Source organism: Carassius carassius, chromosome 21 (genome assembly GCF_963082965.1).
Source record: "Carassius carassius chromosome 21, fCarCar2.1, whole genome shotgun sequence".
NCBI lineage: Eukaryota > Metazoa > Chordata > Actinopteri > Cypriniformes > Cyprinidae > Carassius > Carassius carassius.
In genome coordinates this window covers 1,942,501-1,957,257 of record NC_081775.1, presented here as the reverse complement: position 1 = coordinate 1,957,257, position 14,757 = coordinate 1,942,501, and the positions used below count along the sequence as shown (strand labels likewise).

General features: G+C 39.7%; 2 protein-coding genes across 3 annotated transcripts in view; one reads left to right on the top strand and one right to left on the bottom strand.

Annotated features, from left to right (window-relative positions):
• Positions 1-14,757, top strand: part of cacna2d3a (calcium channel, voltage-dependent, alpha 2/delta subunit 3a) — a 243,042-nt gene that overhangs the window by 210,642 nt on the left and 17,643 nt on the right. The window lies entirely within an intron of this gene.
• The window catches only part of LOC132097356 (leucine-rich repeat and transmembrane domain-containing protein 1-like), a 17,501-nt gene continuing 2,940 nt past the window's right edge, over positions 197-14,757 (bottom strand). The window contains 3 exon segments of the mRNA XM_059503013.1: positions 197-786; positions 788-1,224; positions 2,331-2,924. Coding sequence (XP_059358996.1) covers positions 745-786; positions 788-1,224; positions 2,331-2,924 — 1,073 coding nt within the window. The 3' untranslated portion in view covers positions 197-744.

Below are 14,757 nucleotides of genomic sequence, written 5' to 3'. Positions count from 1 at the left end.
GCAAGTACTGTTAATTCAATGCATTATTTTTTCAGATAGTGCTATTCAGCATGCTTTTTTGTTTCAAAGACATAAGTCATTATTTTACTTCCATAAGATAGTGTGGCAAATAAGTTTGAAATCTGTAGCAGGCCATAAAATGTGAGCTGGCTACAATGTGACGGCATTGTGTTGGACAATTAAGGGGATAATTCACTGCTAGAAAAATTAGCTTTTAATAAAACTAGGCTGTTTATGAATTAGGAAGGCATTGCTTTTGTGTTTATTACTACATGACTGAAGAAAACAGAGAAAAAAGGGAAAAAAATCCCTTTTGTCTGAAAGGTAGGGATACTTCAGAACCCATAGTGCATTAGCCATAGGTAACATAGAGCAAGAGTACACATTGCTAATTTACATATACTACTAATACAAAACTGGTTGAAAACTCTACAAACGTGTCCTATAAAACAGAATGTCTCTTTGTTTTGACTGGCAAAGAGCCAACTGTCTAGCCTAATTGAAGTTATAATAATAATAATAATAATAGTTTTGGAGTTTTGCGTCTTTCCCGTTTTAGGTAGGAGCTGTATCTGCATAATTAGAAAAAATAGCTGCCCTAGGGGCATTGCTAATATGGCTGCCAAGGACACTGACTTGCCTTGAAAGTAACTTTGTAGATACACAACAGTATGTAGATTATCTTGAGTGTAACCCTGATGTGTATTTGTGCTTCGTGTGCATCTTGTGATGCTGATTTCCGGGTCACTCCAGAGGTTCCTTGTCCTCTTCTCTTTCAATGTTTTTCCTGCTCCTCTCCTGAACCCGCCTCTTTCGCTTTCTTCTTCAGCTCCCTTTGATACTTGGCATTAATTGCTGCATACGCACATCCATAGACAGCTGCTGCCAACATCATCAAACATACAATTCCACAAACCACTCCTGTGATGACAACTGTGGCTATGGCGCGTCTGTAGTTCACAGGTCGGGATCTCTGCTTGGGCTCACACTCAGGGAGTATCGCTTCTCCTTGGGGGCTGAAATCACTCCCAGATGGTGATCTGGGGCTTGGATGGAGCTGCCCACTGATCATGCGATGCTTGTTGTCCATGTAATGGATGTTAGCAAACAGGTAGCTGTAGCTGGTGATCATGCAGGAGTGGAAAAGCTCGTAGGGAATGTGCCGGAGGTCCCGCTCCAGCATGAGATGAGGCTGGACACATGTGACACTGTCGACCACTCCACCTAAGAACAAGAGAAAATTATGAATCTGAAATGGCTAACAGATGGAGGTCATCTTCATTATATTGTTTCTTACATTGTTTTTCATCATTCTAAAACTGCTTTTAACCCCGAGCAGAGGAAAATTAAATTTCCTAGTGCCATTCTTTACCTGGGGAATATAAAGTCTGAAATGACAGCTTAAGAATGCCCAGGATTAATTTTTAATACCCTTGGAAAAGATTTTCCTCAATTAGTTTATCCAGGGTTTAAAATGACACTGGGTTAACGAGTGTAAAAGCCTTTATGTAAAGCTTAGGGCTGGTAACCAGAAAATAGCTTTTTTTTTATATATATATATATGTCTGCGTGGAGCAAGCCATGAACTTTCAAATCTAAACAAAACAGTGCAGGTTTGTGTCATAAGATTATATTGACGGTAGGTCAAAGTCATGGAAATAAATTCCACCATCCTAGTCATGAGGCAATAAACACTGATTAAAAAAAATTATTTATTTTTTGGCAGAATCTGTGCATTAAAAAATATACTAACAATAAACATATGGAGCTCTGCTTTTTCTTTATGTATGCTATTTTAATGAACGAAGATCAAAATGTTTGTCATTTGTGTGATTGGACAGGGGGGGGGGGCTGGGTTGAAAATTAACCATGTTCAGCAAAAAATAAATAAATAAATAAAAAAAAATTAATAAAATAAATGAAGTAAAATAAATAAAATAAAATAAACAGCAGGTCACCCCATGCTCCAGCTTTTCAAATAAACTCACAGCAGCAGAAGAAACGAGACATGCAAGACTGATGCAAAAACATGTTCCATAATCTGCCAACTGGAGGGAAAATCCATGGAGCTCTAACAGGTGTGGCCCAAATCTGAGTCTAAAACTGTTTGTCAGCTGGTCAGCCAATCCAATTGTGAGAAACACGATTAACTCAATCACATCTACCTAGAAAAGGATGGCACTGGTAGAGGGCAAGACTGGACACTCATGCTAAACTTTTTGCTTTAGTTCTTAATTTGTAAGATGATTTTTAAGTTATTAATTATTGATTGATTCATTCATTCATTTATTAAACACTTTATTGTGGATTCAACCATTTTTTTTTTTTACCTTTGAAGGCAAATGTCTCCAACCATAGTTTGAGTCCTATCAGATGACAGTCACATCTCCAGTGATTGCCCTTCAGCTGCAGAATTTTAAGATTGCCAAGAGCCTCCAGGTGTATACGGTCCAGCTTAGTTAGCCGATTGTAATGGAGTGACAGATGTGTCAGAAAGTGGAAACTATCAGCAAAAGCTGCTGGTAGACCACCTATGGTGTTAAAGGACAAGTCCAATATGGTTAGATTTCTTATTGAAACCAGAAGGCGTCTATCAACTTCCCGAATAGAGTTATTGGCCAAGCTGAGGACCTTTAAGCTTCTAAGTCCCAAAAGGGCACTAGGGGAAAGCGTTGTGATTGAATTGTTTGCTAGGTCCAGAATTTGAAGTTGTGGTGTCTCTCGAAAGGACATGGAACCCAAGCCTCGCAGACGATTATTTTGAAGATACAGCTCCAGGGTGTCTTGATGAAGTTTACTTGGAATATCATATAATCCTCGTCCTCGGCAGTCCACCACTTTGGCATGAGTGTCACACGAGCACTCCTTGGGGCAAGAGGAGACTGTCTGGAGTAATAACAGGCTGGATAATACAAAGACCACACCTTGTGAAGAGACAGAAAAAAATTGAAAAATTACCATTGGATTCATTTGGCCTTGATTTCATTCTTTTCTGTTTCTTGGACAAACAGTACATTAATTATCATGACAAAACCATCAGACATGAACCAGTCACTTATAATTCAGATGAAAACACATAAAGTGAACAACGGTGTCTGCTACCTATTGTTCTTTATCCCCTTTGTGGTCAAAAATCGGCGACGGCCCCAGATTATTGTTGTTTCACTTTAACAGCACGTTAAACATCACTCTCTTACTTGATCTGGAGAAACTGTCCTTCAGTTGAAAGTTTAAAGATTCTAGCTTCGATATTTGACCACTGTTTTGATAAAACATTGTTGCAGTGACAGTAATTTAGTAATGTATGCCAGGAGTGCAAAATAATAACTATGTATGAGTCATTTTTATAATAGAAATTCACCAAGCATTCATATTCAGTCATGTCTGCAGCGATTTATTTGTGTTCACATAGATTCACTGAACAGCTTCAATAAGGGTTTATAGTCCGAAGTTGCATATACATAAAGATATATGGATATATTTACTCATGTTTACTTCATATTTCTTCAGACAGAATCATAATTTCTATTAATTTTCCACTGATTTATGCGATCTGATGATAATGATCTGCTCCCAGTGCTGTCTCTGTGTGTTTAGTCTTCCGTTTACGCACTGCCACTGACAGAGACCTGATTCATCCGTGTCTTGTCCATCTTAACTGTGCCTAATATCCCGCCCCCTCCCCTCGTGTGATGCATTTCCTGTACACTTCTGTGCTGATATCTTACCACAACAACACAGAGAAACCTCTGTACCTTACAAAATATCCAAATAATAAACACACAATTACGTTAGTAAATGGTTGGTATGTGATTTTCTTGAGATTTGCGTCATGTATACAACAATATTAAAAATGTACATCTGAAATGCTAATTTGTGCAGCGATATAAAAGGCTATAAATAGCATATTTTTACAACAGTAAATTGCCAAATTCCACATGAGATTGCAAAGGGCAGTTGTTACAAACACTAGATCGGGGGTATAGGTGAGTTTTGAGTAAAAGTGTACTAATAATTTCATAAATTGTCTTATGTAGCTTGATGCTAACGTTAGCTCTAATGCAGCTACATAGCAGGTGTGGTTCTTCTTCATAATGCATTTTGTCATAATAATTCACGTAAGGTCATAAGAAAATGTTTTTTTTTTTTGTATTTTTATAGAAAGGCTTTTGATAATAGTTTGGTATATGTATACTGTGATTGTATGGAAGGCATTTTCTGCCAAATTTAAATAAATAAATGAAATGATTAAAATTGAAATTAAAACCAGATTAACTATTTCATTACAGAAAACTGTACGCAAAATATGTGACAAAATTGAGAATGAAATTAAATGATTTCATTTTCACGGTGACATACCTGTCAAATTGAAAAATAAAATGCAATTGCTGATTTCACATTTCATTTTCAATACAGTCTCGAGGCAAGACTGCCAATATTAAAATGAAAAGCCAAACGTGAAAAAGAAACTACACATACAGTTTTAACAAAGCTCTTTATTAACGCTCACGCAATAATAGTGACACAATTAAAATTTAAATGTAAATTTTACTTGTCATTTTAATTCCTCTTTTATTTCACGGTTTTCATTTTCGTTTTCATTTTCAAAGACAACCTGCATGCAAATTATATGTTAATGAGTGGGTGTGGCATATTCAAGTAATGGCGCTAGAGACAATCGTCGAAGTCTCGTGTGCATGAGTTGAATGGTGGTTGAAACAATGTGTGAAACGACATTAAAATGTGAATATATTGTAATCGAGACATAGCGAATCTGTTAGTGAGCTTTTGCGGGAAGCTGCTGCAGCATTAGAACGTGGAAGAAATAACCAGCCTGACCAGCATGCGTCAAACCCTCGACCCACTGCAGTTCCTCGGCCTGAGCCTCCACGAGACTCCCCGGAAAATCTGCTGTCTGCTGAGTTTCTGACGGCTGCAAAATGTCCAAGTGTATCCAAGATTAGGGGTGCTCCGATCATGATCGGCCGATCGTTAATGCGCATCTCGTCAGTAAAGCCGGTTCTCTAATCAGCGGTTAATTCCATCAGTTGCGTGATTTCACATAGAGCAGCTGTTACTACACAGCGCCGTTGTTAACTGAGAAGATGCGGCAATAAACGCTGAAAATGAACGTGGATTTGCGCATCTTCTCAGTTAACAATGGCTCTGTGTAGTAACAGCTGCTCTATGTGAAATCACGCACCTGATGGAATTAACCGCTGATTAGAGAACCGGCTTTACTTACGAGATGCGCATTAACGATCGGCCGATCGTGATCGGAGCACCCCTATCCAAGATAGATTCAACTCGTAGCAAAATGAAGTCATTATCATCCGAAATGTTTGCTAGCTGGTTTAATTCTGCTGCTATACTGGCCATAACCGCCATTATAGCTCCTCCACGTAACAACGTAATTGAGCCACACCCACTCATTAACATATAATTTGCATGCAGGTTGTCTTTGAAAATGAAAACGAAAATGAAAACAGTGCAATAAGAGGAATTAAAATGACAAGTAAAATTTACATTTAAATTTTAATTGTGTCACTATTATTGCGTGAGCGTTAATAAAGAGCTTTGTTAAAACTGTATGTGTAGTTTCTTTTTCACGTTTGGATTTTCATTTTAATATTGGCAGTCTTGCCTCAATACTGTATTGAAAATGAAATGTGAAATCACCAATTGCATTTTATTTTTCAATTTGACAGGTATGTCACCGTGAAAATGAAATTTAATTTCATTCTCAATTTTGTCACATATTTTGCGTACAGTTTTCTGTAATGAAATCGTTAATCTGGTTTTAATTTTAATTTTAATCATTTCATTTATTTATTTAAATTTGGCAGAAAATGCCTTCCATATGATTGAAGCGATGTGGCTTGTAAACCTTGTAATGCCAGAATAAAGGCTAATAATGGCTTAATAAAAAATTTAAAAGAAAATAAAAAAAGAATAATGCTAAAAGAATAATGAGGATAATGTCTCATATCTGGCAGAAGTGAGAAAGTCTCATCGAGTGACAACAATAGAATCATGAATGACGCAGTCTGCCAGTCCAGACAAGAGATAATCTCGCACAGCTTTCAGGGATCAGAAATCAATTTTATCAGCCTTTATTTAGCCTTCTCTAAAAACACCTGACATGGTCTTGTTTCAATGTTTCAAATGTTTCATAAAATTCACAGTTCGTGAGATTATGTTCTGAAATATCAAAATGAAGTATTAGTAGACTTGTGGCTTTAGCTTCATTATGTTTCTGAAATCATATCCTACATCAACATTTTTTTAAATATAATCTTACTTATTAATACACAAGGTTTGTGGCCGTGCAGGACATTACAGGAAAATGTGTTTTGTTGCAAAAGGGAAACAGTGTTGGTCCCGTGGCAAAGAGGACTTAAAATAAACCAAGTGACAAGTAAGGCAATGCACAACAAAGTGTCAGTGGACATCATGGGAGAAGATGTTGATCCTGAAAGGTGTTTGTTCAGCCAGGGGACACAAATGATGCTGAAATGTCAATACTGGTGGATGGGATGCCAGTGATCATGCTAATAGACTCGGGTGCAAGTTGTAGCATAGTCAGTTCTAATGTGTTTCAAGCACTGCATAACAACGGTAATACACAGTTAAAGGTCACATCCAAACAGCTAAATGCTTATGGATCAAATACATCACTGGCTGTCGAAGGATATTTCACTGCCAACATTAGTCCAGTTGCAGGGAATAAGAGTTTCAAAGTGGACATTTTGGTTGTAGATGGTGCACAGACATCTGTGTTGGGATGCAAAACTGCAACTACTCTTGGAATTTTATACATTGGTGCTCTGTCAAATATCAATGCAGTACTTTATGACGACACTTCTACATTTGCAACCTCATTACAACAGGAATACAAGGCATGTTTTGAAGGTTTGGGAAAGCTAAAAGACTACGATCTACAATTACATGTCTACAGCAGATGATGTTCCTGTTGCACAGCCGATATGCAGACTGCCGTTCGGTGTTTGGAAATTAGTTAAGGAGAAACTGCAGCAGCTTAAACAATTGGATGTTATTGACCTACTCTATGGATATCACCTCTCATGGTAGTGCATTAAGAAAGGTGGAGACTGGAGAGGTGGAGAGGGATTTGTGTGGTTCTGCGTAGAGTCAATGAAGCTGTTGATCCTGAGTGATACTCCATCCCCATCAGGAAATGACAGGTGCCGATTGGTTCTCTAAGTTGGACTTAAAATGAATATATCACCAAATTGATTTGGAACCTGAATCACGAGCATTGTCTACATTTGTCACACACACTGACCTATGGAGATATAAAAGAATCATGTTTTGCATTTTTTCTGCTCCTGAAATGTGAGTCCACAACATCTCGGATGACATTGTGGTATTTGGAAAGACTGTGCAGGAGCATTATGCATGCTTGCATTAAGTGCTGAAACGCTTGCAGGAGAAACAGCTGACACTAAAAAAGGATAAAAGTGCCTTCAGGATGATGGAGATGGAATTCATGGTACATGTGCTTTCAAAGAATGGAGTCGAGACAGTGCAAAATACTTGACAGCCAAAGAACGTCACTGAGGTGAGGAGCATTTTTTTTTTGCTTGGTAAATTATTGTGGTCGATTCATTTCTACCCTGGCTACTATCTCAGAAACTTTGAGGTGTCTCACTAGCCCAACGTATACATGGTCATTGGAGAAGGAACAAAAGGCTGCATTCAAGGCACTGAATATGGCATTGGCAAGTTCACAAATGATGGCTTATTACAGCCAGGAGGTGGAAACACAGGTGATCATAGATGCCAGTCCATTAGGGCTTGGAGTGATCTTGACCCAAGCACAAGCTGATGGTGCATACAAGCCAGTCTACTATGCCAGCCGTGTTTTTTGAAGGATGTGGAAAGGCAGTATTCTCAGACCGAAAGAGAAGCGGTGGCCATAGTATGGGCCTGTGAGAAGTTATATGTGTTCTTGTACGGTAGAGTATTTTCAATGATAACGGACCACAAACTGTTGGAGGCAATTTATTCACTAAGACCCCTGCCAGGATTGAATGTTGGGCTTTAAGGCTACAGCCCTACAAATTCAAAGTGATTTAAAACCGGGCCCACAGAATGCAGTCAATTCACTTTCTCACTGTGAATCCACCACCAGTTGCAGCTGTTCCGAATATGACACCTTGTGAATTAGAGGAAATAGCAGCAGCGGATGAAACGCAGCACAGTTTGAGGAAATGTATGCAGCAGAGTTGTTGGAGCTTGTGTAGTCTTGATTTTTTTTTATATTTTGTAATATTTTGCATGCTATTGGCACCTGCCCAGGGACTGCAGATGTGAATTAGCTTTTAGCTAAATCTGGTACAATACATATATTGTGCATTGTCCCTGTTAAATAAATAAATAAATAAATAAATTGCATGTGCATCAAAGATGAACTGTCATGCATTGGCCACTTGATTTAAGGTGAAACTGCATTGTTATTCCTCAAGCAGCCAGATACTGAACTCTGCTGTTGGCCCACGGGTGTATCAGGGTATTGTAAAAACCATACAGCGCCTCCGTAGAAAGGTATGGTGGCCAGGAATTGATAAAGATGCAGACCAACTGGTTATTTCCTGCGCTGCATGTCAAATAAATAAAGCATCTCCCAGACCTGTTCCTGTCACATGTACTGAACTTCCACAGACACCATGGCAAATTGTTGCCATCAATGCATGTGGGACGTTTCCTTCAGGTGAGCATTTGCTGGTCGTAACTGACGACTACTCAAGATGGGTGGAGGTGAGTGTACTTCACCGCATAACTGCTAGCAACATCAACAAGTGTTTGATTCATGGATTTCAAGAGACAATTGTTTCCGACAATGCCACACAGTTTACGGGGTGAAATTCAAAGAATTCTTGGTGCTCAATGCAATTCAGCACAGACGCATCACACCATACAAGCCTTAAACAGGCAGCTGTGTTCTGCTAAAACTACCGAAACAGAACAAGTTGACCACAGCATTGGAGTCTTAGTGGTACTGTGTTGTGGAGAGGAAAGTATCTGTATTTCTAGAAAAAAAATAGTGTAAAGTGCATGAGACATACTACTTCAGTCAAGAGATAGGTTGCACCACAAATTCAGAGTGCTGACATGGATGATGCCTAGATGGGTCCAGACCATGTCTCCAAAGAACCTTCGAAAGGTTTCTGCCAATAGACTTGAAGGATGTAAGCAGTGTTCAAACTGCTTCTCATTACCGTGTCATGTATCATGAAATGTAGTTTACATTTTTTAGATGGTGCTGAGGCTTTTTAAGTGGGTTTAATTTCCCCTTGGAATGTATAGTCACAGGTGACTACAGGGCCTCAAATATGTTTTGCTTCTAATCCAATTGACCTATTGGTAAGCCCTGCCCCCTTAGTAACTGTTGTTTCTTCAGACAAACAAAAGAACCTGCTCACTGTCTTACATTGATAGCTGTTAATCCCAATAATGTGAAAACCTTGTCCCACATGTAATGTAATACAATGAATTAACTAGCCGAGCAAGCAACTGAAACAATATTTATAAGGACCTTCTCAAATCAGAAACTGTGGGTGGACAGAACAATCTGTGGAGCAGTAAACAAATGCTCTGCTGCTTGTAGCGCCAGTCTTCTGTTGGGAAACATAAGCGAGTACAAAGCATCATGTTATGCTCTCCGATGCACAGTAAGAGCCACCAAACACCGATACAGGGAACGAATATAGTCACATTTCCAGCTCAATGACTCCAAACACATGTGGCAAGGACTAAGAACCATCTGTGCCTTTGGAAATAAATCCTCTGGAGAGGTGAGAGCAGATCCGTCGCTGGCTGACAAGCTAAACACTTTCTACAGCCGATTTGAAAGCAATCTAAGCAGCGCGAGTCTGCCGATAAGCACGTCAGGAAGCAGCAGTCAGAGCAGCGATAATCATGTGATCACTGTGTCGGAGGACAAGGTTTGGAGGGCTCTTAAGCGAGTGAACGTCAGGTAAGCAGCTGGACCTGATGGGATTTCTGGCCATGTTCTGCGGTCCTGTGCTGATCAGCTCACGGTTTTGTTTACATCTATTTTTAATGAGTCTCTTGCTATATCGGTGGTTCCCACCTCCTTCAAAAAATCATTCATCATCCCTGTGCCTAATAACAATAAACCCTCTTGTCTGAATGACTATCTACCAGTTGCCCTCACATCAATAGTCATGAAGACTTCGAGGGACTGGTTAAAAACTTCATCTGCTCCTCCATCCCGGATACTTTGGACTCTCTTCAGTTTTCTCAACAAACAGATTCACTGATGATGCCATCTCTCACATCCTGCACTCTTGCCTCAAGCACATTGACAGCAATAACAGGAACTATGTAAGGCTGCTATTTATCGACTATAGCTCAGCTTTCAATACTATAGTCCCCATAAAGGTAGCCTCCCAGCTCATGGACCTCGGCCTGAATTCTATACTCTGCAAATGGATTCTTGATTTCCTCACTGGCAGACCTCAAGTGGTGAAAGTAGGCCAGTACACCTCCAACTCCATCACCCTGAATGTAGGAGCCCCACAGTGCTGTGTCCTGAGTCCCCTGCTCTACAAATGACTGCATGTCTTTGCACAGCTCCACGTCTATAATCAAATTTGCTGATGATACTGTGGTTCTGGGCCTCATTCACAACAATAATGAGACCGCATACTTGGAGGAGGTAGAGAAACTAACATCATGGTGCCAGGACAACTGTCTCTCTCCCCAGCCAGCAATGACATGTGGGGCCCAGATGAGGGCTTCATGGGTGGCAAATGTGGGCCCCATTATGGGCTTGCACCCGGGATCCATATTGGGGCAATGCGTGGAAGCCCAGACGTACTAAAAGTGGGACCTGTAAGGGTACTGTATGGGTCTTAATTAGGCAATTCATGTCAGACCCATTTGGGCCCCACCTGCCCAAATGGGTTTGCACCCAGGATCCAGCCTTGGATGCTCAGATGGGCTTTAAAAGGGATCTATAAGGGTGTTATGTGGGATCTTAACTGGGCAATTTATGACAGACCCATTTGGGCCCCACCTGCTTAAAGGGCGTTTAAAATGGGCTTGCACCCGGCATCCACACGGGGGCCAGTCGTGGATGCCTAGATGGGTTTTAAGTGGGACCTGTAAGGGTCTTATGTGGGTCTTAACTGGGTAATTCATGTCAGACCCATTTGGGCCCCACCTGCCTAAAGGGGTTTAAAGTGGGCTTGCACCAGGATTCAACCGTGAATGCCCCCATGGGCTTAAAGTGGGCTCTGTAAGGATCTTTAAACCGATACCGATATTTACCAATATTGAATTTTAAAGCCAATATTGGCCAATAATATCGAGCATCCCTAGTGGTCTAAATATGTGTTTCTGCCCAAAGGGACAGGCGTCTGGGACTGGATTATTATTTGAAGTGTTACGGTAGGCCCGCAAAAATGTCTAATAAATGACTGATGGATTGTTTTGGCAAAAGATCTACATGTATGCAATGACTTGAAATGTATTGAGTTACAATCTCAACATGCTTGATTAGCCTACATGTAGAGTTACTACAAGTTACCAAAAATCGTACAGTAAGTAATTACATAACTCAATAGGCCTACATAGTTACTTTGCGCCTCTGCCATGCAGTACCCATGTGTTCCCTGTTCAAACCCAACTTAGCAAATAAATATGCCATGCAGGACCCATATCTGCGTTCCCAGTTCAAACCCATGCCCAGTTGGCCCATGCCTGTCTCTTATGGGGCCCATGTAATCAGCTCATATGGGCTTCCTATGTGGGACTCATACTACAAAACCTACATGGGACCCGCTGATTGAACCCAGTCAAAGCCCATGCCCACACAGTAACCATGGAACCCGTACTTAACCCACCTGGACCCCACATGTCATTGCTGGCTGGGTCTGAATGTGAGCAAAACTAAAGAGCTGATTTTGGACTTCAGGAAGAGACAGTAGCAGCCCTATACTCCTCTTATGATCAGTGGGACCCCTGTGGAGAGGGTGAGCAGCTTCAAGTACCTTGGTGTAAACATCTCCGAGGACCTGACTTGGACTACCCACATTTAAACACAGGTTAATAAAGCCAGGCAAAGACTGTACCATCTGCGACAGCTGAGGAAATTCAAGATCTCACCAGCAATCCTGAAAACGTTCTATTCAGGGGCCATAGAAAGTGTATTAATTCTGTGTATATCTGTGTGGTATGGGAACAGCTCCAGTCAAGACTGCAAAGCCCTGCAGAGAGTTGTGCGCTTAGCTGAGCGCATCTCAGGGTCTGCTCTCTGCAGGACATCTACCTCAAACGCTGCAAAAGCAGAGCTGTTAAAATCATCAAGGACTCCATCCACTCCTGTAACCATCTTTTCACTCTGCTCCCATCTGGTAAGCGCTTCCGTAGCCTGATTGCTAAAACCGGGAAGACTTAGGAGGGTTTTTTCCCCCAGGCCATCAGGCTCCTAAACTCAAAACCAGCCTCTTAACATCTTCATGTCTCCACTTAATATTCACTTTATCAGTAGATATTCATCATTCACTACCTCACATTAACACACTGAAAGTGTCAACCTGTTTGCACATTTGCCTCTTGTACATTCCTGTGTATCTTAATATTTAAGAATATAGTGCACTTTCATGCACATTATTTTCCATTTTATATTTAATTCTACAGTATAAATCTTTTTTTATATTATATTTTTATTGTTTACTTTTATTTCATTCTTTCATAGCTATATATATATATATATATATATATATATATATATATATATATATATATATTAGTTTTGTGTTGTATTCTTTAGTAATTGCACTGTCCATGGAGTGGACCTGACTCACATTTCGCTGCTGGTTATATATGCTCTATATAATTGTATATGTGACGAATAAAAAATCTTGAATCTTAAATTCTATTGCCTATCCACTCTGGATACCTGGAATCAGTGTTACAAGTAGCCCAGGCATATTGTTTTCCCATTTTTGTAGCATGAACACCATCGAACCGATGAAAGCTTTGTATCTTTTAATGTTTTTCTATGGTGCTGAAACCTAAAGATGTCTGAGTCCTGTGCAACTGATACTCGACTGCCACTGGCTAATCTGCATTTGAGGGGAGGGGCTTACTGATAGGTCAATTGCTGAACCAAGTGTTGCACAAAATGAAGAACAAGTAATCTGATTTATTGATTGTGCAGATGTTGACCAATCTGCTGTAGGTTTCAGACTTGGTAACCCTATTGAACACACCTTCTTGGAAGATTTTTGTCATGTGGTACATCCTCATTTGGGATTGTGTAATGGTTTGGCAGCTGCAGAAGCTCCTTAATGGTTAGCAATGGAGAATCCCTCCATAATCACCTTAACAGTGCATGCGCAGAATCTGGTAGTTTTGCAGTCTAGATGTGTCTTTTGCACCATGCGATGTTCTTCTCATAAGAAGAACTAGGTTTGCTTTCCAGGGCATTTCCTGCACTTTATTTAAGAGTGTTACAGAAACAGATCTTTCTATATCTAGGCTCAAAGTATACATTGTGGTTATAGCAGCTGGTAAACTTGCCAGAAGGGGTAGCTCCCCTTTATTTACAGGACGTTTACATTTCAACCAGCACAGTTCCCAGTTTGACTGCTTTTTCCTTGATCCCAGACACAGTTGGCACTGGTCGAACTAGCTATTTATTATGGAGATTTATCCATTGAATGTTTTTGGATTGCGCTATTGGATGTGATTTGATGTTTTCCATTGATGTATTATTCTGAGAGCCTTAAGGAATGTGTTTTTTTTTTTTTTTTTGCCAATGCCTTAGTCATTTTGGGAAACATTTCGATATATAAGACAGACTGTTGAAATGAGGTGAAATGAATGCATTTATGCTGCAATTACAATTTTAATAATAATGTTACAAGGTAAATGTTTTAATTTTAATAGAAAATATGCTATAAATGAAACTGCCAGTGGTTGGTGACACGTTTTAATTGGGGTTTAAACTGGCCAGTTTCTTGTGACATTTTATAAATGCAAAGAAATAAAAAAATAAAAATAAAACGCACATCGAACACATTATTTTTCATCGAAGGAGATGGAGAGCCTCTTCTGGGTTGCTTCTGATATAAACACCAAGGACTGATAAGAGTGGCCACGATCAGCACCGGTGGCTGTGTCAGAGGCGTAATGTGCCTTAGATATGTGCAGTGTAAATAAGCGGTTATGCAAACATTAATGGCTAGGAAAGCCCTATATACTTGAAAGGGGCCATGTTTAGGTGTTTTTTGGAGGTACTGTAAGCGTACATCAAAAGTAAAATATCCTCATGCGAGTGTAAAACTTTTTTGTGATATATGGGAGTTTTTGCTAAATTGGTGGGTTTACATTGCACGTATTTGCAATTTATGAATATTTCACTGAATCATCGACCAATTATTCATAAACATTAAACCATTCAAGAACAAAACACCACTCTGGTGTGGTCTTGGAGAATTAGAATTTAAATACTTAGGACATAAACTTAATTAAGAAATTATGACATCTGATGAATCGACATACATACACTACAGCTATTTTATTTATTTTTTTTAAATGAAATTACCAATTATTATTACCATATATATATATTAGGGGTGTAGCGGTACGTGTATTCGTACCGGAACGTTTCGGTACAGGGCTTTCGGTACGGTGCACGTGTGTACCGAATGACCGACTGCAATATTTTGTGTGCAGAACATATTCATTTTCGTGTTTCCA